The 20,604-nt window shown below is 42.2% G+C and overlaps 1 protein-coding gene across 2 annotated transcripts; it reads left to right on the forward strand.

Moving 5' to 3' along the window:
- The first annotated feature begins 784 nt into the window (after nucleotides 1-784).
- Nucleotides 785-19,892, forward strand: ARL13A (ADP ribosylation factor like GTPase 13A). 2 transcript variants are annotated; one of them, XM_058441658.1, is made up of 9 exons: nucleotides 785-845; nucleotides 2,746-2,818; nucleotides 3,197-3,267; nucleotides 14,684-14,933; nucleotides 15,818-15,923; nucleotides 16,423-16,589; nucleotides 17,222-17,312; nucleotides 17,409-17,589; nucleotides 19,472-19,892. In XM_058441658.1, the coding sequence occupies exons 2-8, from the start codon at nucleotides 2,760-2,762 to the stop codon at nucleotides 17,535-17,537; spliced, it is 873 nt and encodes a 290-aa protein (XP_058297641.1). In that variant the 5' UTR covers nucleotides 785-845; nucleotides 2,746-2,759; the 3' UTR covers nucleotides 17,538-17,589; nucleotides 19,472-19,892. The 2 variants fall into 2 exon arrangements, with proteins under 2 accessions (XP_058297641.1, XP_058297642.1); XM_058441659.1 differs by lacking the exon at nucleotides 19,472-19,892 and having other exon boundaries at nucleotides 17,413-17,568.
- Nucleotides 19,893-20,604: the final 712 nt, after the last annotated feature.

Here is a 20,604-nt window from a genome sequence, read left to right on the forward strand (position 1 = left end):
CAAAACAAAATCTGAGAAGCTTAAGTTAAAAACTAAGGAAATCTGAATAAAGTATGGACTTTAGTTAATAACAACGTATTAATACTGGTTCATTAATTGTAACAAATGCAGCATTGTAAGATGTTAACAATGAGGGAAACTGGGTGTTAGGGATAGTTACTCACTGTACTGTCTTAGCAATTTTTCTGTATATCTAAAACCATTCTGAAAAATAAAGCATTTTATAAAAAGTTCACTAAGTATGATACAGTTTGGCTAGAAGAGATAGAGATACACAGAGCAGAGGCAGTTTCTCTGGTACCTGAGGTCTGCAAGACCTTTGACCTAATACAGACCCTGAAGCCAGAATGCCTAGGTTTGAATTCTGGCTTTACCATTTATTAGCTAGGTAACCTTTGGCAAGTTATATAACCCCTTTGTGAACAACTTCATCTCTGAAAAGTAGGAATGATAGCCCCTACTTTTTCATGCTGTAGTAAGGATTAAATGAATTAATGTGTATAAAGTGCTTTAATGAGCCCTGGCACAAAGTAAATTCTATATAAATATTTTGCAAAATGAATAAAAACTATGATGACTAAAAGTTCCTTTAGTAATTATCTATAATCATACAAGGTAAGGAGATATGAGTTTGGTTGCTATGAACCAGGTAGTGGTTGCCACAGACATGTCAGTACCTTGACAACCATTATTAGGACATTGCCATAGCTTTTATAAGTGGACGACCTGAGCTGTGTTAATCTGACAAGAAGGCTAGAAAGCTCAATGCATCTTCCTATTACTCTGCATATCTTACGTCTTCCATCCAAAAAGAATCAACTTATCAGATAAATAACCACCTCGTGGTAAGCAAAATATGTCACTATCTTCATTTTACAGATAAGATAAGAAATTTGGAAATAGTAGGTTTAGTTGAGGTGATTTCACTTCAGGCTACTCAGAAGAGGCACTAGAAAAAAAGGATCAGTCTAGCAATCCCTAATTCAATCATTTTCCCAGTTGAGTTATCACACCTACCCTTCCTTATAAAGGATGAACTTGTGTGATGCCAATTTGACACTTCTTGGTGGCACTGACAAACACAGAGAGCCTGACATCAAGTTAGAAGGCTCTGCCAATTATTAGGAAACAGACATGAAGCGGTTACTGGCCTCTTCTCTAAGGGAGATGGCTATCATGGAAACCAGACAATTAGGCTCTGATATTTCAGGCTCCTGGTCATATCAGCTTCATATGCAAAACTGGAGTAAGGCTGGTTTTGATCACAGGCCATATATAAGGTTTCTCTTTTGTCTGGCATAAGCCAGAGCCATTCTCCAGGAGGTCCTTATGGGAAACCTAATGATCTCCTAGGGTCTGAGCTGTGCTATAAGAAATGCTATGAAATGTTAGTATTTTGGAGTGGCAACTCTCCAGAACAGTAAATGACTGGATGACTCTGCAGAACCCTGATAAATTATCCATTAATAAGTCTGCACATAAACTGTGCTCATCAGATAGCTAAGCAAAGCCCATCGAAGCATTAACTGAAGTACTTTGCTAACCTAACCAGGGCTTCCTCCAACTTTGGGCTTCAACACACAGTCGTCCCTCAGTAAACTCGGGGGAAATGGGTTCCTGAACCCCCTCATATACCAAAATCTGTGCATTCTCAAATCCTGCAGTTGGCACTGCAAAACCCATGTACATGAAAAGTTAGCCCTGCATATACATGGGTTTCACATTCACAAATATCCTCATTTGATTGAAAAAAAAAATCTGGTATAAGTAGACTCATGCAGTTCAAACTCATGTTGTTCAAGGGTCAACCATAATTAGTCATTAGGAAAATGTAAATCAAAACCACAATGAAATACCTACCTCACACCCACTAGGATAGCTGTAAACAAAAAACAAGCATTACTGGTGGGAATGTAAGATGTTGTAGCCACTTTGCAAAACAGTCTGGCAGTTCCTCAAGAGGTTAAATATAGATTTATTATATAACCCAGCAGTAATACTCCTAGGTATATACCCAAGAGAAAAGAAAACATATCCACACAAAAACTTATATACAAATGTTTACAGCAGCATTATTCATAAGAGCCAAAAAGTGGAAACAATCCACTTTCCAAGGATGAACCTTGAAGTGATTGCCTAAATTATCCTTTTTACTTAGGCATTCACTTCCAAATCCAGCTGCGCATTGACATCACCTGGGAAGCTTATGCAGCTCCCTGGCAATCTTTGAGGATGGGACACCTGGATTAATGTTTGAACCCAGACTAGACTATCTCTAAGGTCTAAAAAATCTCTAATAGTGGGTCACCAATGCCCACATCTTTGAAGAAGAGACATTATTGGTACTTGGAACAGGTCTCCCGATAGGTCCTTCTAGAAGCCTAAGTTGGTTCTTCTCTTAGGCATCATCCCAACCTTCACAAGGTTGAATAAAGATATTCTTAACAAGGATGAACTATGGCTGAAGGGATAGGCCACATCTGATTATGTCTGTGTAGGCTGCTATACTAAGAAATCACCCCATTTTGAAGAAAGCTACTCATTAGCACAGAACTTGTCACTGCAGTTGAGAATAACCAGTTCCTCCTTCTATGACATTTATAGACACAGTTGGATAGAATGAATAGACTTCTAACAATCCCAGGCTTTCTGTTTATCAGCACCTGTTTAGTCATAAGCTGACTAAAGGCTCAGTGTTTATAATGGGACTTATTTCTTATTTTCTTTCTTCTCTTAATATTTAAGAACTAAGATGAATCATGTTCCGGCTTTTGTTCTCCTGCTGCTCTTGGCTAAAGACAACAGAAGAGACACGAAGGTAATATTACAATTGTTTCCCTAGGCCTATTCCACTATTTCCTCCCACAAATCTGCCCATAGTCCCTCAAGGGACAAATCTTCATAATATATATCGTTAGGTGAAGTGATTAAACAGTGTTTGTAAGATTGGGGGCAGGGTTGAGGAGGGATGGCCAATTGTACAAGGTTAAGTGAATCAGGGAAGAAAAGCATCCTTGGGGGCTTTGGTGAGGGGCTCCCATACCACCTTCTACTGCCTTGGCTGGGCCTTTTATGGTACATGCATTGAGATTACTGCAGGCAGAATCCCAAACAATAAGGAAGAGTATAACTCTCTGTTTAGCCTAAAACCTACCTGTTTTAAGACTTTGGGATCATTTTTCTTTTTCATTTCTAGGAATGTGACCATCCCTATCATTGGCTTGAACAACTCAGGCAAAACTGTTCTTGTGGAGACATTCCAAAAATGTAAGGAACTAAGAGCATTAGATACTGGTGTGGGTCTCCCATGGACTCCAGAATCCAGTGAAATAATCATTCCTTCCTAGCATTACTTCATGGCCCTCAGTTTCCCTCTTTTTGTGCATAAACACCTCTTAACACACACACATATACTCTCTCTCTCTATCTGTCTCCCTCCCTCCCTCCCTTCCCCACATTACATAAACAGCCTGTTTATGTAATGTCTGTCACCTGCTCCCTTTACAAGCTATCCTAATTGCAAGTCCTTTCATAGGGTCAGTAGGCATGAGTTCAAACTACGTAAAGCATTGCAGTCAATTATGAAGGATAGCATGTTTGAAATGATGTCTAGTTTCAGGGTTCAATTAAAGTGGAATTTGGTCTAGATAAGAGAGACAAGTGTGGGATGATAAAGAAGTTTAATAACATGAAATTTTGTGACAGCTAATATGGAGAGTTGGAGCTTGAGAAATGTTGTCAGTTCCGATATGTGCAAGTTTAATACCAGGTCTCTAGTTCAGTATCTTGACATTTCAAGAAGCAGTTACACAGAATTTCAGAAAGCTACTATACTACTTATTAAGGACCAAGCAAAGAAGCCAGCACTGTCTGTCACAGGATGCCCTCCATCCATGTTTATTGGATAAATGAAGTAGTATGATGACGTGGTTGAGTTTTATCTAACCTGGCATCCCTGAACAAAAAAGGCTAACCTGACTCCTCTGCCACTGACCTACCTGAAGTGCTCATCAATTTCCCTGAACTACAGCAACAGCCTTCTGGCTGATCTTGTCATCTCCAGTTGTCCCCCCAGTATTCAATCCACATAGCTACCAGAAGGACTTAATACAAAAGTCTGATCATGACACTTCCCTGCTCAAAACTGTTCAATGCCATTATCTTCAAGATAAAACTTAAGTTTCTTAGCAGCACACAAAGCCCTCTATGAGTTGGTCCCTGAGTCCTCCTCCAACTTCTTTTCCCATGCTCTCTGCACATGCCCTCTGAAACAGCCACAACAAATGACTTGCCATCCCCCTTTTCTAGTTCTGTACATGCTGTCCCACTACCTAGCATTTTACCTCCACCATTATCTACCTGCTAAATCAAAAGCCTCAAGTCACAGCCCAGCTTGACCTCAGGAAAGCCTTCCCTATCAGTGCCCTCCTTCCTCAGCTCCCACTCTATTCCATGCATCGCTCTGGCATGCACTTATTACAACATCATCAGGCAATTTTAAGTCCATCCCCTAAATTGTGAGCCTCTTGGGGAGAAATAATGGATTTTTTCCTCTCTGTGTCTTTAGCCTGTGGCCTTTTAGCATTTTCAGGTAGGTATTCAATAAATATTCATGGAATGGATGTTCTCCCCCATTCCACCATTCACCTGAGACAACATGTTGCCATTTTCTTTGCTTTTTTTTTCCTCTGAGACAGAGTCTTGTTCTGTTGCCCAGGCTGGAGTGCAGTGGTGTGATCTCAGCTCACTGCAACCTCCATCTCCCAGGTTCAAGCGATTCACATGCCTCAGCCTCCCGAGTAGCTGGGATTACAGGTGTGCACCACCACACCTGGCTGATTTTTTTTGGATTTCAGTAGAGATGGGGTTTCACCATGTTGGCCAGGCTGATCTGCAACTCCTGGGCTCAAGCAATCCTCCTGCCTCAGCCTCCCAAAGTGCTGGAATTACAGTGTGAGCCACTGCGCCCAGCGACATGTTGCCATTTTCTATAACAACTTCCTCTGTCCCATTAGCAGCTCCAAGCCTCACATTTTAGCCAATGGGTTCAGCCTTTTATCCCCCCTTGTAGGAAACAAACTTAACTCCTTGCTTCTCCCAATTCTCTGATAGGCAGAAATGTTTAAGAAGGTAAATAGCAGCAGGAAAAATCCAGGAGCCAGCAAAAATCACAAGATTATTGAAAAAAGTGGGGATAATTTTCTAGAGCCCCAACTCAACCTCATCCCTGGATTCCCTTTAGTCTGGGTGGGCCCTAGGAATCTATATTTTAAGAACTCCTCAGGGGTTTCTGATGGCCAGCCAGCTTTTGGAAGCACTCACCTGGAATTACCAGTATGCTATTTTGCCTGTGAGAATAGTGTCTGTTTCCCATTTTAATTCCTAGAGGACACTGCCTACAGTCTATTTATTTTGTTACTGCATAACTTGCTCTGTGCTCAGTGAATACCTGGGGGATTATTCGTAAATCTATTGGTTGTGACTACATTCACAGACAATTTTTTTAATGGGCACTGATAACACATTCTGAAGAATGTCTCAGGCCACCTCTGTCTACACAGGACCATCAGAATCAACCTAGTAGGTTGCTCTGTGCCCAAAATTGAGTAATTCACCTCCCTTGTCCCTGCGAATGTTTGTTGTTGTTGTTGTTGTTTGTTTTTTGTTTTTTGAGACGGAGTTTCACTCTTGTTGCCCAAGCTGGAGTGCAATGGTGCAATCTCAGCTCACTGCAACCTCAGCCTCCTGGATTCAAGCGATTCTCCTGCCTCAGCCTCCAAGTAGCTGACATTACAGGCATGTGCTAACTTTTTGTATTTAGTAGAGACAGGGTCTCACCATGTTGGTCAGGCTGGTCTCAAACTCCTGACCTCAGGTGATCCACCCGCCTTGGCCTCCCAAAGTGCTGGGATTACAGGATTAAGCCACCGCACCCAGCTGCTGCGAATGTTTTTTGCCAAGAACAGATAATTGCCTAGGAAGGAAATGCCCGTCTGCAAGTAATAACTGTGAACACTTGAAGACACCAGCTATAAAATATTTTGGCACACAAGCCATTTTTTGGTGGTTTTTAAAATTTGTTAAATTTTTATGGGTACACTGTAGGTGTATATATTTATGAGATATGTGAGATATGTTGATACAGGCATACTATGCGTAATAATCAAATCAGGGTAAATGGGGTATCCATCACCTCAAGCATTCACCATTTATTTGTGTTACAAACATTCCAGTTGTACTCCCTCAGTTATTCTAAATGTACAACAAATTACTGCTGACTATAAGTCACTCTGTTGTGCTATCAAATACTAGATCTTATTCATTCTAACTATATTTTTGTACCCATTAACCATCCCATTCCCTCCCCTCACTATCCTTTCCACCCTCTAGTAACTATCCTTCTACTCTTTTTTTTTTTTTTTTTTTTTTTTTAAGATGGAGTCTTGTTCTGTTGCTCAGGCTGGAGTGCAGTGGCACGATCTCAGCTCACTGCAACCTCCACCTCTTGGGTTCAAGTAATTCTCCTACCTCAGCTTCCCAAGTAGCCGGGATTACAGGCGTGTGCCACCACACCTGGCTTATTTTTGTATTTTTATTAGAGACGAGGTCTCACCATGTTGGCCAGGCTGGTCTCGAACTCGTGACATCAGGTGATCTGCCTGCCTCGGCCTCCCAAAGTGCTGGGATTATAGGCATGAACCACCACACCCGGCTGTGTCCTTCTACTCTTTATCTCCATGAGTTCAATTATTTTACTCTAGGGCTTCCACAAATGAGTGAGAACATATGAAATTTATCTTTCTGTGCCTGGCTTATTTCAGTTAACATAATGTACTTGTTCTGCCCGTGTTGCTGCAAATGACAAGATCTTATTCCTTTTTTATGGCTAAATAGTACTCCATTGTGTATATGTACCACATTTTCTTCATCCATTCATCTGTTGATGGACACTTAGGTTGCTTCCAAATCTCGGCTATTGTGAACAGTGCTGCAATAAACATGGGACACCAGATATCTCTTTGACATACTGAGTTCCTTTCTTTTGGATACATACACAGCAGGTGGATTGCTGCATCACATGGTAGTTCTATGTTTAGTTTTTTGAGGAACTTTCATAGTGGAACATAATTTATGTTCTCAACAACAGTGTATGAGGGTCCCCCTTTCTCCACAGCCTTGCCAGAATGATCAATATGCTGAGGAGAATAATGTATATCCTGCATTCATTGGATGAAATGTTCTGTAAATATCTATTAGGTCCATTTGCTCTATAGTGCAGATTAGGTACAATGTTTCATTGTTGATCTGGATAATCTGTCCAATGCTGAAAGTGGGGTGCTGAAATCTCCAATTATTACTGTATTGGGGTCTATCTCTCTCTCTTTAGCTCTAATATTTGCTTTATATATCTGGGTGCTCCAGTGTTGGGTGCATATATAATTCTTATATACACTTGCTGAATTGATTCCCTTATCATTATATAATGACATTGTCTCTTTTTATAGTTTTTGTCTTGAAATCTATTTTGTCTGAAGTATAGCTACGCCCGCTCTTTTGGGTTTCCAGTTGTATGGAATATAATTTTCTATCCCTTTCAGTCTATATGTGTCTTTATAGATGAGGTGTGTTTCTTGTAGGAAACAGATCGTGTTTTTTTTTTTTAATCCACTCAGCCACCCTATGTCCTTTGATTGGAGAGTTTAGTCCATTTATATTCAATGTTATTATTAATAAGGACTTACTACTGCCACCTTGTTATTTGCTTTCTGGTTGTTTTTTGGTCTTTTCCTTCCTTCCTTCCTGTCTTCCTTTTTGTGAAAGTGATTTTCTCTGGTAGTATGTTTTGATTTATTGCTTTATATTTTTTGTCTATCTGCTGTAGGTTTTTTGATTTGAAGTTACCATGGGGCTTGCAAATAACATCTTATAACCCTTTTTTTTAAATATTCACCCACTGCCCCCTGGAAACCCCCTTATTTTAAACTGATGACAACTGTGATTGCAAAAACAAGCAAAGAGAAAACTAATATTAATTGTACACTTTAACTTCATCCCCTCTGCTTTTTAACTTTTTGTTGTTTCTATTTATATCTTATTATACTGTCTTTAAAAGTTGCTGTAGTTGTTACTTTTGATAGGTTCATCTTTTAGTCTTTGTACTCAAGCTATGAGTAGTTTACATACCACAATTACAGTATTATAACAATACTCTGTATTTGTCTGTATGAGTTGCTGTTACCAGTGGGTTTTATACCTTCAGGTGATTTCTTATTGCTCATTAACATCCTTTTCTTTCAGACTGAAGTACTCCCTTTGGCATTTCTTGTAGGAGAGGTCTGTTGTTGACAAAAATCCCTCAGCTTTTGTTTGTCTGGGAAATACTTTATTTCTCCTTCATGTTTGAAGGATAATTTTGCTGGATATAATATTCTAGGATAAAAGTTTTTTTTCCTTGATATACTTTAAGTATATCATGCCACTCTCTTATTTCAATCTTTGTTAAACTTATCTGATAAATTCTGAATTCCTTCTTTGTGTTATCTTGGACTTCATTGATCTTCCTCAAAACAACTATTTTGAATTCTCTGTCTGAAAGGTCACTTATCTCTGTCACTCCGTAATATGTTACTGGTGCCTTATTTAGCTCTTTTAGTGAGGTCATTTTTCCTGGATGGTCTTGATGTTTATTGATGCTCATCAATGTCTGGGCACTGAAGAGTTAAGTATTTATGCAGGCTGGGGTTGTTTTTACCCATCCTTCTTGAGAAGGACTCAAAGGGAATTGAGTGTTGTGATCAAATCTTTGGTCACTGCAGCTGTATATGCATTAGGGGACACCCTAAGCCTAGTAATGCTGTGACTCTTGTAAAGCTGTAGAGATACCATTTTGGTGGTCTTGGGTAAGATCTGAGAGAATTCCCTGGTTTACCAGGCAAAGTCTCTTGTTCTTTTCCCTTACTTTCTCCCAAACAAATGGAGTCTCTCTCTGTGCTGAGCTGCCTGGAGTTGGGGAAGGGGTGATACAAGCACTCCTGTGGCCACGACCACTGAGACTGTGCTGAGTCACGCATGAAGCCAACACAGTACTGAGTCTCACCCAAGGCCTGTGGCAACTATTTCTTGGCTATCCCTGATATTTATTCAAGGCCCAAGGGCACTTTAGTCAGTAGGTGATGAATCCTGCCAGGACAGGGTATTTCCCTTCAGTGCAGCAGGTTCCTTTCTGGTCCAGGGTGGGTCTAGAAATGCCACCAGGAGCTAGGGCCTGGGGTCAGGGGCTTTAGAAATCTGCTTGGTGCTTTATTTTACTGGGGCTGAGCAAGTACCCAGGTTGCAAGACAAAGTCCTCTTTATATTTCTCTCTCCTTTCCTCAAGCAGAATTGGCCACCACAGCCCCAAGCCCATAGCGACTATAGCCTGGCTACCATCAATGTTTATTCAAGGCCCGAGGGCTCTTTAGTCAGCAGGCAGTGAGTCCTGCCAGGCCTGGGTCTCTCCCTTCAGGGCAGCGTGTTCCTTTCTGGCCCGAGGTGAGTCTAGAAATGCCCTCCAGGAGCTAAGGCCTGGAATCAGGGACTTTAGGAGTCTGCTTGGTGCTGTATTTTACTGTGGCTGAGTTAGTACTGAAGTTGCAAGACAAAGTCCTTTTTACTCTTCTCTCTCCTTTCCTCAAGCAGGAGTCTCTCCTGATGGCCACCACCGCTGAAAATGTGCGCACGCCTGAAGCCAGCACAATACCAGGTCTTGCCCAAGGCCCATGGTGACTACTGCCTGGCACTTGCTTGGGATGTTTACTCAAGGCCTAAAGGCTCCTTAGTCAGGTGGTGGTGAATCCTGTCAAGACTGGGTCCTTCCCTTCAGGGCACTGGGTTCCCTTCTGGCCCAGGATGGGTCTAGAAATGTCATCGGGGAGCCATGGCCTGAAATGGGGGCTTCAGGACTCTGCTTGGTACTTTATTTTCCTGTGGCTGAGCTGGTATTCAAGTTGTAAGACAATGTTCTCTTTACTCTTCCCTCTCCTCCTGGAGCTGCGAGCTGTGCTGCCTGGCACTGGGGGGAGGGGTGACACAAGCACTCCCTTGGTCACTCCGGCTGGTGACTCACTAGGTTGCATGCCCCCTGAGTCCTTGGCTCCAAGACCATCACAGCACCAGGACTTGTCCAGGAACTGCAGTCCTTGTGGCCTGGACTGCCTTTTAAATTTATTTAGCACCCCAGAGCACTTCAGGCCATGGTGGCAGGGCTTGCTGGAACTCAGGTTCCAACTGTTCGAATGGACAATTTCCCTCTGGCTAGGGCTGGTCTAAATGCTTCCTCCGTAAGTGCTAGGCAAATTCCACCCTATGTAGTTTTCTGCTGTGACAGGGCAGCACTGAGTTCCAATCCAAAGTCCTACAATCACTGCACTCTCTCTTTCAAGCACAGATTCTCTCTCTGTGCCATGTGGTGCTGCCAGGGGATGAGGAAAGGGTGGTGCTAGTGATTCAAGACTGTCTTTCCTATCCTCTTCAGTGCCTCTTTCCTTGACATGATGTTATAACCAAGGTGGGGTGTGGGGGCTAATGCCTGTAATCCCAGCACTTTGAGAGGCCAAGGCAAGCAGATCGCTTGAGCCCATGAGTTCAAGACCAGCCTGGGCAACATGCCAAAACTCTCTACAAAAAAAAAAAAAAAATTAGCCAGGTATGGTGACACATGCCTGTAATCCCATTTACTCAGGAGGCTAAGGTGGGAGGATCACTTGAGTCCAGGAGGTCAAGGCTGCAGTGAGCTGAGACTGAGCCACTGCACTCCAGCATGGGTGACAGAGTGAGACCCTGTCTCAAAAAAAAGAAAAAAATACAGATGTTATAACCAGGTACTGTGATCGCTCACCTGGTTTTTGGTTCTTATGAAGGTGCTTTCATGTGGATAGTTGTTCAATTTGGTGTTCCTGCAGGGGTGACCATCACTGAAGGATTCTATTTGGCCATCTTATGCCACCACCTCCGAGTCATTATCATTGACACCATTCACTAAAACTGTTTTGTCTGGCATGGTCACATAAGGCAAGAAGAAACCCAACCACTGGCACAAGCAGGTGTCCTAAATGAGGACATTTAGACGAGTGCCTTTCAAACCTGGCTATATATTTCAATCAGCTGGGGAGCTTTTTAAAAAAAATCGTGATGCTTCAGCCCCACCCCAGATCTATGAACTCAAACCCTGAGAGAACGAAGCCTGGAGGTGGCTGGGCATGGTGGCTTACGCCTGTAATCCCAGCACTTTGGGAGGCCAAGGGGGGCGGGGGGTGGATCACCTGAGGTCAGGAGTTCGAGACCAGCCTGGCCAACATGGTGAAACCCCCGTCTCTACTAAAAATACAAAAATTGGCTGGGTGTGGTGGTGGGGGCCTGTAATCTCAGCTACACAGGAGGCTGAGGTAGGAGAATTGCTTGAACTCGGGAGGCAAAGGGTGGAAGGCAAAGGGTGTGGTGAGCCGAGATGGTGCCACTGCACTCCAGGCTTAATAAATAAATAAATAAAATGCTCTACAGGTGATCATGGAGAACAGTGAATACTGAGAACCAATAACCAGAATCACCTGGGGAGCTTTCAAACCTACTGACAGGGGACCTGGAGATTCAAAAATTTTGGTCTGGGAAGGGCCCATGGAATCTAGTTTTTTTTTTTTTTTTTCTTTTTTTTTGAGACAGAGTCTCACTCTGTCACCCAGACTGGGGTGCAGTGGTACAGTGGTGTGATCATGGTTCACTACAGCCTTGATTGCCCAGGCTCAAGCGATCCTCCCACCTCAGGCTTCCAAGTAGCTGGGACTACAGGTGTGTAGCATGGAATCTGTATCTTAACAAGCTCACCAGATGATGCTGAGACACAATCAGGCATGGGTTTCATGGCTCTCTAGAGTAGTGGTACTCAAGCTTTAAAGTGCAGAAGAATCACCTCAGGATTTTGTTAACCATAGGGAGTTCATTAAACATGCAAATGCTTGTGTCCCAAGCCTAGAGGTTTTGATTCATTTGGTCTGGACTAGGCTTTAACAATCACCCCCATGTAATTCTCAATTACATGGTGCCCAGACCATGCTTTATGAGACACTCCACTAGGGATACAGAGATGAATCAGACTCAGTACCGGTCCTTAGAGTGTTTACACGTTAATAGAGGAAATAAGATAAATGTAAATTGTCAGGGAACAACCGCTCACAGCATCTAGGGTTCACCAACAATAGAATGCACTAACTGAAGGAACTGGTAAGGTTTCAAGTAAAAAGAAAAAACTAAGGAAAAAAATTTTTTCTCTGACAGGGCAAAAAAATATATAAAGCTTTTCTCGATGCAGGAAACTCTAATATTACCTTTAGAGTTTTAACCTATTCACTTTTTTTTTTGAGACAGACGTCTCGCTCTGTCGCCCAGGCTGAAGTGCAATGGTGAGACCTCAGCTCACTGCAACCTCTGCCTCCCGGGTTCAAGCGATTCTCCTGCTTCAGCCTCCCAAGTAGCTAGGATTACAGGTGCCCGCCACCATGCCCGGCTAATTTTTGTATTTTTAGTGGAAACAGGGTTTCACCATGTTGGCCAGGCTGGTCTGGAACTCCTGACCTCAGGTGATCCGCCTGCCTCGGCCTCCCAAAGTGCTGGGATTACAGGTGTGAGCCACCGTCCCTGGCCCACTTATTATTTTTGAGTAGTCTAATACAGATATAGCAAATATCACATCAAAGTTTTGGCTGAAAATTATTTTATCTGAAAACTATAATTTAAAAGTTCATTGCCTAACATGAAATCAGAAGAGATGTTATGAAAATCACATTTAAACATAATAATAATATATACATATACACACATATATATTTATTCTCATTTCTAAAGACCCAAAAGCATATTACTAACTTTTCACGTTAATGACTCATTTTAGCAATCCTATGGAAAATGTCACATGCAGATCTAAGACTACAAATAAGAAGTTATGAATTCTAGTCTTAGTGCTCCCAGGTGTGGGTGTAGAGAATGTATAAAGTCATTTTGCTACTAATGTGGGAAGAGAGCTAGGCTAGAACGGTCAGTTCAACAGACTGGAATGCATATAAAGGCTGCCGTTTTCCATTTTCCTTCTCTTTTTTTGTTTTTTGTTTGTTTGTTTTTTTTTGAGATGGAGTTTCACTCTTGTCCCCCATGCTGGAGTGCAGTGGCGTGATCTCAGCTCACCGCAACCTCTGTCTCCAGGGCTCAAGTGATTCTCCTGCCTCAGCCTCCCAGGTAGCTGGGATTACAGGTGTGTGCCACCGCACCCGGCCAAGTTTTTTTTTTCTTTTTTTTTGTATTTTTAGTAAAGATGGGGTTTTGCCATGTTGGCCAGGCTGGTCTTGAACTCCCAACCTCAGGTGATCCACCCACCTCAGCCTCTCAAAGTGCCGGGATTACAGGCGCGAGCCACCGTGTCCAGCCAAGACTGCCGTTTTCAACTCCATTTCTATGGGAGCTGAATGAGGTATGGAATTCCCTATGAGATTTTGTGTTCTGGCTACAGCTTTTCAAATGAAAATGTGTCTAAGTCTAGCATGGTTTCTTGGAAGAGATATGTGGGAGACAACTTCATACCCTCATCTACAGTAACAACCACCATAAACATTTATTGAACACCTACTGTGTGTAAGGTAATACAGACATCCTCCCTCATATAGCTTATGTTTTAGTTGGAGAGACAAAACAAGCACAAAAAGAGGTGAAGGACCAGCTCAACAGACCATGTGCTCAACAAGAAAGAGAGAGAGAAGGGAGAAGTGGACAGGCCAGAGAAGTCTTCCTAAACAGTACTTGAGCTGGGTATTGAAGGGTGGGAGAGAAGGACCTCCTGTTCATTCATTCATTTATCAGATTAATTCAATAATGAATGTGCTTGGCATCATGAATGTAAAGGTGAATAAATTTCAATAAAATTGAAAGGGTTCCTGTCCTGTTGCAGTTTATAACCCAGATAAATAAACCATAGAATCTACAACACTGTAATATGTGCTATGACAATGGTAAACTCAGAAGAAAGGTACCTTATCCAGATGGCTGGTGGTGTGTGGGAAAACTCTAGAATAAACAAGATCAAAATTGACATTTTAAAAAATAGGCATTAACTAAGCAAAGAGTAGAAGTGTTCTAGGCAGAGAAAATGACATCTTGTAACATCCCAGGGCAAGAGAGAGCAAGACATTGATGTAGGGTGGGAGAAGTAAGGGCAAAGGAGCCAAGGGAAGAACAGATTGGGTATGTGCTAGGGACAGTGTGGACATCTGTCAGGCTACAGCGATAGGAGATAGGTCTGGCAGGTTAGGAGGTGAAGGAGTCTGTATTATATCTGGAAGCAGTGGACACTCACTAAAGGTTACTGAGCCAGGAGAGGATAGCATGGGTAAAGCGATGATTTAGGAAGATAGCCCCCAAGTATGGGCAGGGTGGCAGGATGCTTCAGTGGGATTTATAAGAGCAGGCTCTAGTCAGGGTTCAACAAATTATTTGATCTAACTATATTTCCCTACTTTGTGATTGCTTTTCCTCTCTTCCCCTCTGCATAGTACTTCCCAGTAGGATAGACAACTGTCTGAAATCGGAACCGACTCTACTCCTGTTAGATGAGTATGGAGTTTCGATCTAAGTGATTGCTTCTCCTCTTTTCCCCTATGCATAGTACTTCCCAGTAAGACAGACCATTGTATGAAATCGGAACTGACTACACTTCTGTTAGATGAGTATGAACTTTCCATCTATGACCTGAATGGAGACCTGAAGAGCCGGGAAGCATGGCCAAACTACTATGCACAGGCCCATGGGCTTGTTTTCGTCCTGGATTCCAGTGACATAAGACGCATGCAGGAAGTGAAGATCATCTTAACACATCTGCTGTCTGATAAAAGAGTGGCAGGGAAACCCATCTTACTGTAAGATTCTGCCTTTCTGTCCTATTTCTGCTTCCCAATTTGTACCCTTAAAAGTATAGAAATGAAGGGTGGGGTGGTCCCTTTGTCACACCCAGCTAGGCCTCCTGTTCCCTTAGGCTCAGTGAGGTAGAGCGGCCCAATTTTCTGGGGTCTGTTCTCAAGAGCTACTTTCTACCACATACTGCCATGGGGGACATGTTATCTAACTGTACAAAGGTAATTTTGAAGGGAAGCATCAAAGGGAAATGAAAAGTGGTATCCACCACCTCCACCCCTTGACTCTTCCTGAAGGCTACCTTCCTGAATTTGCTTATCATCTTTTCTGGTTTCAGTCTCTGATCCTGAAACCTCATGATAGCAGAGAACTCCTATCTTGTATAATTGATGCCAATGACCTCCTCTCGATCAGATTGCTCAAAAGTTACATAACTAGCACTTATTCCAGGGTGATAATGAATGCAGGTGGCCAGTCAATTCTCATCCCTGCCCCCAACTCCCCTTATGCTTCTTTCATTCCTCATTAGCAACCCCAACTAGAGCATGAACAGAGTTTGGGAAAGGATGTAAAAACTCCAAATCTGTTCATAGCCCAGTTAGCAATTCTAATTAAAGTTTGATAGCATAATGTAGGGGAAGTGAGAAATGAGCCCTGGGGGGACTATCTTGGATTCAAATGATTTGTGCTATACTTTCCATCATTGGGAGTTGGCTAGAAAAATGTCTAGCTTATCTCATTAGGTATACCTTTAAACCTAATTCCTGGATATGTAGCAGTTATAGTAGAATTTGTTCTCCTCCTCTTTCCCTTCTTTTCTCGCTTTTTGCTTCTATTTTGGTTTCACTCTTCCACTCTTTTTTCCTCCCTCTCTCATATGCTCTTTTAGCTTAGCAAACAAACAAGACAAGAAGAAAGCCCTCATGCCTTGTGATATTATTGACTATCTACTTCTAAAGAAGCTAGTGAAAGAGAATAAGTGCCCATGCCGAGTGGTAAGTGTCAACCTCTTCCTTCCCTCTTCCTCTCCTCTTCCTCTGGAGCCCAGCGGATGCAGCCCTTGGCCCATTCTATAATCAGTCCCGTATGTTGGGTTTGGGGCAAGGTCTCTCCCTGTCAGGCAACACCCACAGTGATTCCTGACTTGATGGTGATAATAAATATTGCATTCTGCCTTCAAAATAGTTCTGTAAAGTGGACACATGAATATCCCCATTTTATGGATAAAAAAGCCAAGGCTCAGAGACTCTACGTGACTTGCTCAAGGTCACACACCCAAGACACCACAACCACTTTATTAAAGGACCTCAGATTTTATTTCTGTCATTTGCCTTCTCAGATGTGAATGCTGAGTGTCTCCTAGAAGTCTCAGAGCCTCTCTAGGCATAGCAGAGCTTATGTGTTCCTTCACTCTTTGAATGACAGTGACTGGTTCTGTGGGCCCCAGGGGTCCCAGGCTCCAGGTCTGCAGCCTTCTCTTCTCTTTTGTCACAGGAGCCATGTTCAGCCATCAGAAACCTTGAGAGAAGAAACCATCAGCCCATAGTTGAAGGACTGTGCTGGCTATTGGCTGTCATTGATACTTGCCAACTACCACCTACCTCGAGCATCTCAATCTCCAAGAATAACACAGGCTCTGGAGAAAGATGCTCATCACACAGGTACTGAGATGCCTCTATGAGATTTACTGATAAGAAAAGCTGCAGAGATCAGTCTTTCTCACGAGCAAGGAGTTCTGGAAGGTGCTTGGATTCTGGGTGGCATTGAGCAAGTCTCTTGATATCATTGGCTCAAATGGGGCTAGGGCAGTGCCCACCAACACTCCAACATTGTTAGGTATATCTCATCCCTGGCATAACTTGAGTGGTCATGTGAGGGGAATGATTTTCATAAAGGTAAGCCAACCTATCAGCATTAGAGCTTCCCCAAAACAGGGTTTCTAATATCTGATTTACCATGTGGAGAAAAGGAACATGAGCCCCTTAAGGAGCCTACTGGCATTATTCTACGGATGAATGCCATGAACCTACTCAATATTCTCAGCCTCTAGTTCTTAATCCTCCCAATAATGAGGAATGATGGGAGAGGACAGAAATGTTGAAAAGAGGAAAAAGAAAAAGAAAATAGGAGGTGATCAGAGTTTTGAGGAGCAAAAGGCCTAAACATCCTCTTGCTCTGTTGTCACTTTCATTGCCCAAAGGCATATGGCAGGGATGGGGTAGGAGCTGCATTAGATAAAGAAGCTTGAAGTGTGTCTGTTTCTACTACTGCTGTCCTTTCCATCTTCCCCCAACTTCTCCACCAGAACAGGAATGTCAAAGGAGAAAAGACAGCATCTAGAACAATGCTCAATCGAAGCTAAGCCTCTAAAGTCAATCCTACAGGTAAATGGCCCGTTAAATGTTAATACTCAGTGACAAATCCCTGAACACGTGGGCACCAACTAACTTCTCTCTCCTCCCCATCTTCTTGCTGTACAGAAAGAAGGTACAAGATTACGGTCTAAAAAGAATACGTCAGTAACATTTGCTTTAGATGAACCCATGAAAGAAGGTGAATGTTCTAGGAGAACTAGAGCTCAGAATACTACGAAGCTTCGCTACAATTGAAGGAGTGGCTTATAGACTCCAGCTCCATATGTTGATGACAATATTTTTGAAGGTAATGCTGGATCAGTGGTTAGAGAAGAAAATTTACATAGGCCTTCCCTAACAATTTCTATAATAGTATTCCAATTTTGAGCCTGAATTTCTTTCCTCACTCTATGGTTGGTGATTAGGAGAAGAGAAATACAAGAAGTACAGGAAGGGTGCTTGGGTACCATCTTCTGGTAGTCCAGCATGATGCCCCAGCACTGGTTGACACAAGATCTTTAGATGGCTATAGAGTTATCTTAAAGTCTATTATTCCAGTGGTGAAAGTACAAGAACTTTATATATATATATCTCATATATATCTCATATATATCTCATATATATCTCATATATATATCTCATATATATCTCATAAATATCTCATATATATCTCATATATATCTCATATATATATCTCATATATATATCTCATATATATATATATATATATCAAGAACTTTAAAAACATGAATACACTATGAACCAGTAATCTCAATTCTTGAGCTGTCTCCAAGGATAATTACACAAGTACCCAAAAAACGATGCTCAAGGATGTTTAATCACAGCACTGTGTACAATAACTAAAAGTGGGAAACAGCCTATATGTCCAACAATGGAGAATGGCTAAATAAATTAGGATGAATCTATGCCATGGAATACTATGCATACATTAAAAAGGCTAATGTGGACTTATATTTGCTGACATGGAAAGTTTTCCACAACCTGGCATTTTTGTTAGGGAAAATAGCAAGTTAGAGTACAGCACGTTAGCATGATACATATACAGATATAGAAATACCTGGAGGAATATCACTGAGAGATACTAGGTGGTTGTGAGATGTAAAAGGCCAAGGTGCCTTTCCTTTGGATTTTTGTTTTATTAGAAATTTTCTCTTTTCGGCCAGGCGTAGTGGCTCACGCCTGTAATCCCAGCACTTTGGGAGGCTGAGGCGGGCGGATCACGAGGTGAAGAGATCAAGACCATCCTGGCCAACATGGTGAAACCCCGTGTCTACTAAAAATACAAAAATTAGCTGGGCATGGTGGCGGACGCCTGTAGTCCCAGCTACTGGGGAGGCTGAGGCAGGAGAATCGCTTGAACCCAGGAGGTGGAGTTTGCAGTGAGCCAAGATAGTGCCACTGCACTCCAGCCTGGCAACAGAGCGGGACTCCATCTCAAAAAAAGAAAAAAAAAAAAAGAAATTTTCTTTTTTTATACTAAGCAGATATAATTTCCCCCAATACAAAAAAAAGCTATGAGGGCTTAAAGGCTGTAGTTACTAGCCACTCATTCTCAGTATTCCTTAGGACCCCAGTCTCCAAGACTGTCAACTGTCAATATTATAATGTCATCTCAGCTCTGAAAGAGACATGGCCTTTTATATCCCTGGCTACCTTGGAGCTTTGGGTTGTTACACCTACATGGAGGAGCTTGGACTTGGCCTGGGCCACTAACAAGGAGACAGACACTGCTCTGGGGACAAGGGGTGAGGATGAGAGCAGAGAGTAGAGCAGAAGGAAGTGGTAGAAGAGGAAGTGTTTTTTTAGATAACTACCCCTAAATCTTTGTCCAAAATTTAAATCCATTTTCCTTTCTATAACTCCAGAACTTAGGGCAAAAAAAAGAATGGATACCTGGGACACAGATAAGATGTTACTGGAAAATTCCTGTGAAGAAGCCTTTGGTTCCTATAGTTAATATTACTTAAATGAAGGACAGAGGGGAAAGAGCAAGAATGAGAGAAAGTACAAGGCCAGGGCAGAGGATGGGCACCTCATGGGGTGCAGTCTACACCCTGTTGGAAACTGGCCAATACCCTCCTACCCTGAAATGGTCTGGGAAGGACAGGAAGCCTGGCACTTGGCTTCACTTACAATAACTGACCTTTTTCTCTTTTTACTTTCAACAGACTACTAAAGAGAAAAACAGAGGGAAACCCAAAGAGACAGTTGATATCCCTCCCTCAGCAAACAGGTTCATCTCCAGAACTATCAGGACTACCCAGTTTTTAAATTTCCATTTGATAATATTTCTACACTCCCCATACAACTTCACCTACTCTAATATCACATCCCTGAGAACCCCTGTTGTTCCTGTATATCTATATTCTAGACATCAAATCAATCCTATACTCACTGAGAGGCTCAAGAAGAGTGAGATGGCATCCATTGAGAATGAAGACCACCTTGGTAAAAAAGAAGAGAGGCTTTATATCTTTGTACCGAGATGCTGCTGACAAAGCTTGTGGACAATAACATGGGTGATCAACCAAAATTGAGCCTTAGAAATACAGGGTTCATTTAGAAATACATATTTTTTCTTTAAGGTTCTTGGGCAGAAAAGGATTGGCAAAAATAAATAGAACTTCTTTGCTGAGAATTATGCTCTACTGAATCATTTTCAGTCATACCTCCATAAACAACTTTGTTTTAAAGCTCCAGACACTCTGTGAAGCCCAGAACAATTGCTTTGCTGTCCCTTCAGGTAGTTGCCTCTACCAACACTTTGGTTAGCTATGCAAAACAATGTAGGCACTTGAATGCATTGATCCCTCTATCCCAAGGGTGGCAGTGGTAGTGGTAGTAGTTATTTACCATTGCTACTACTATAGGTTGAGTATCCCTTATCTGAAATGCTTGGGACCAAAAGCATTTCAGATTTCAGATTTATTTTCATTTAGGAATATTTGCATTATATGTACTTACTGGTTGAGCATCCCTAATCCAAAAATCTGAAACATTCCAATGAGCATGTCCTTTGAGTGTCATGTCAGGACTCCAAAAGTTTCTAATTTTAGAAGATTTGGGATTTTGGATTTTCAGATTAGGGATGCTCAATCTATATTACCTTCACCATGAGCAGCACAGCCACCATTTATTGAGTACCTTCTGGATGCCAGGCACAGTGCTAAGTTCTTTTTTTTTTTTTTTTTGAGACAGAGTCTCGCTGTCTCCCAGGCTGGAGTGCAGTGGTGTGATCTCGGCTCACTGCAAGCTCCGCCTCCTGGGTTCACGCCATTCTCCTGCCTCAGCCTCCCGAGTA

The sequence above is a fragment of the Hylobates moloch genome, unplaced genomic scaffold (assembly GCF_009828535.3).
Source record: "Hylobates moloch isolate HMO894 unplaced genomic scaffold, HMol_V3 SCAFFOLD_7, whole genome shotgun sequence".
NCBI lineage: Eukaryota > Metazoa > Chordata > Mammalia > Primates > Hylobatidae > Hylobates > Hylobates moloch.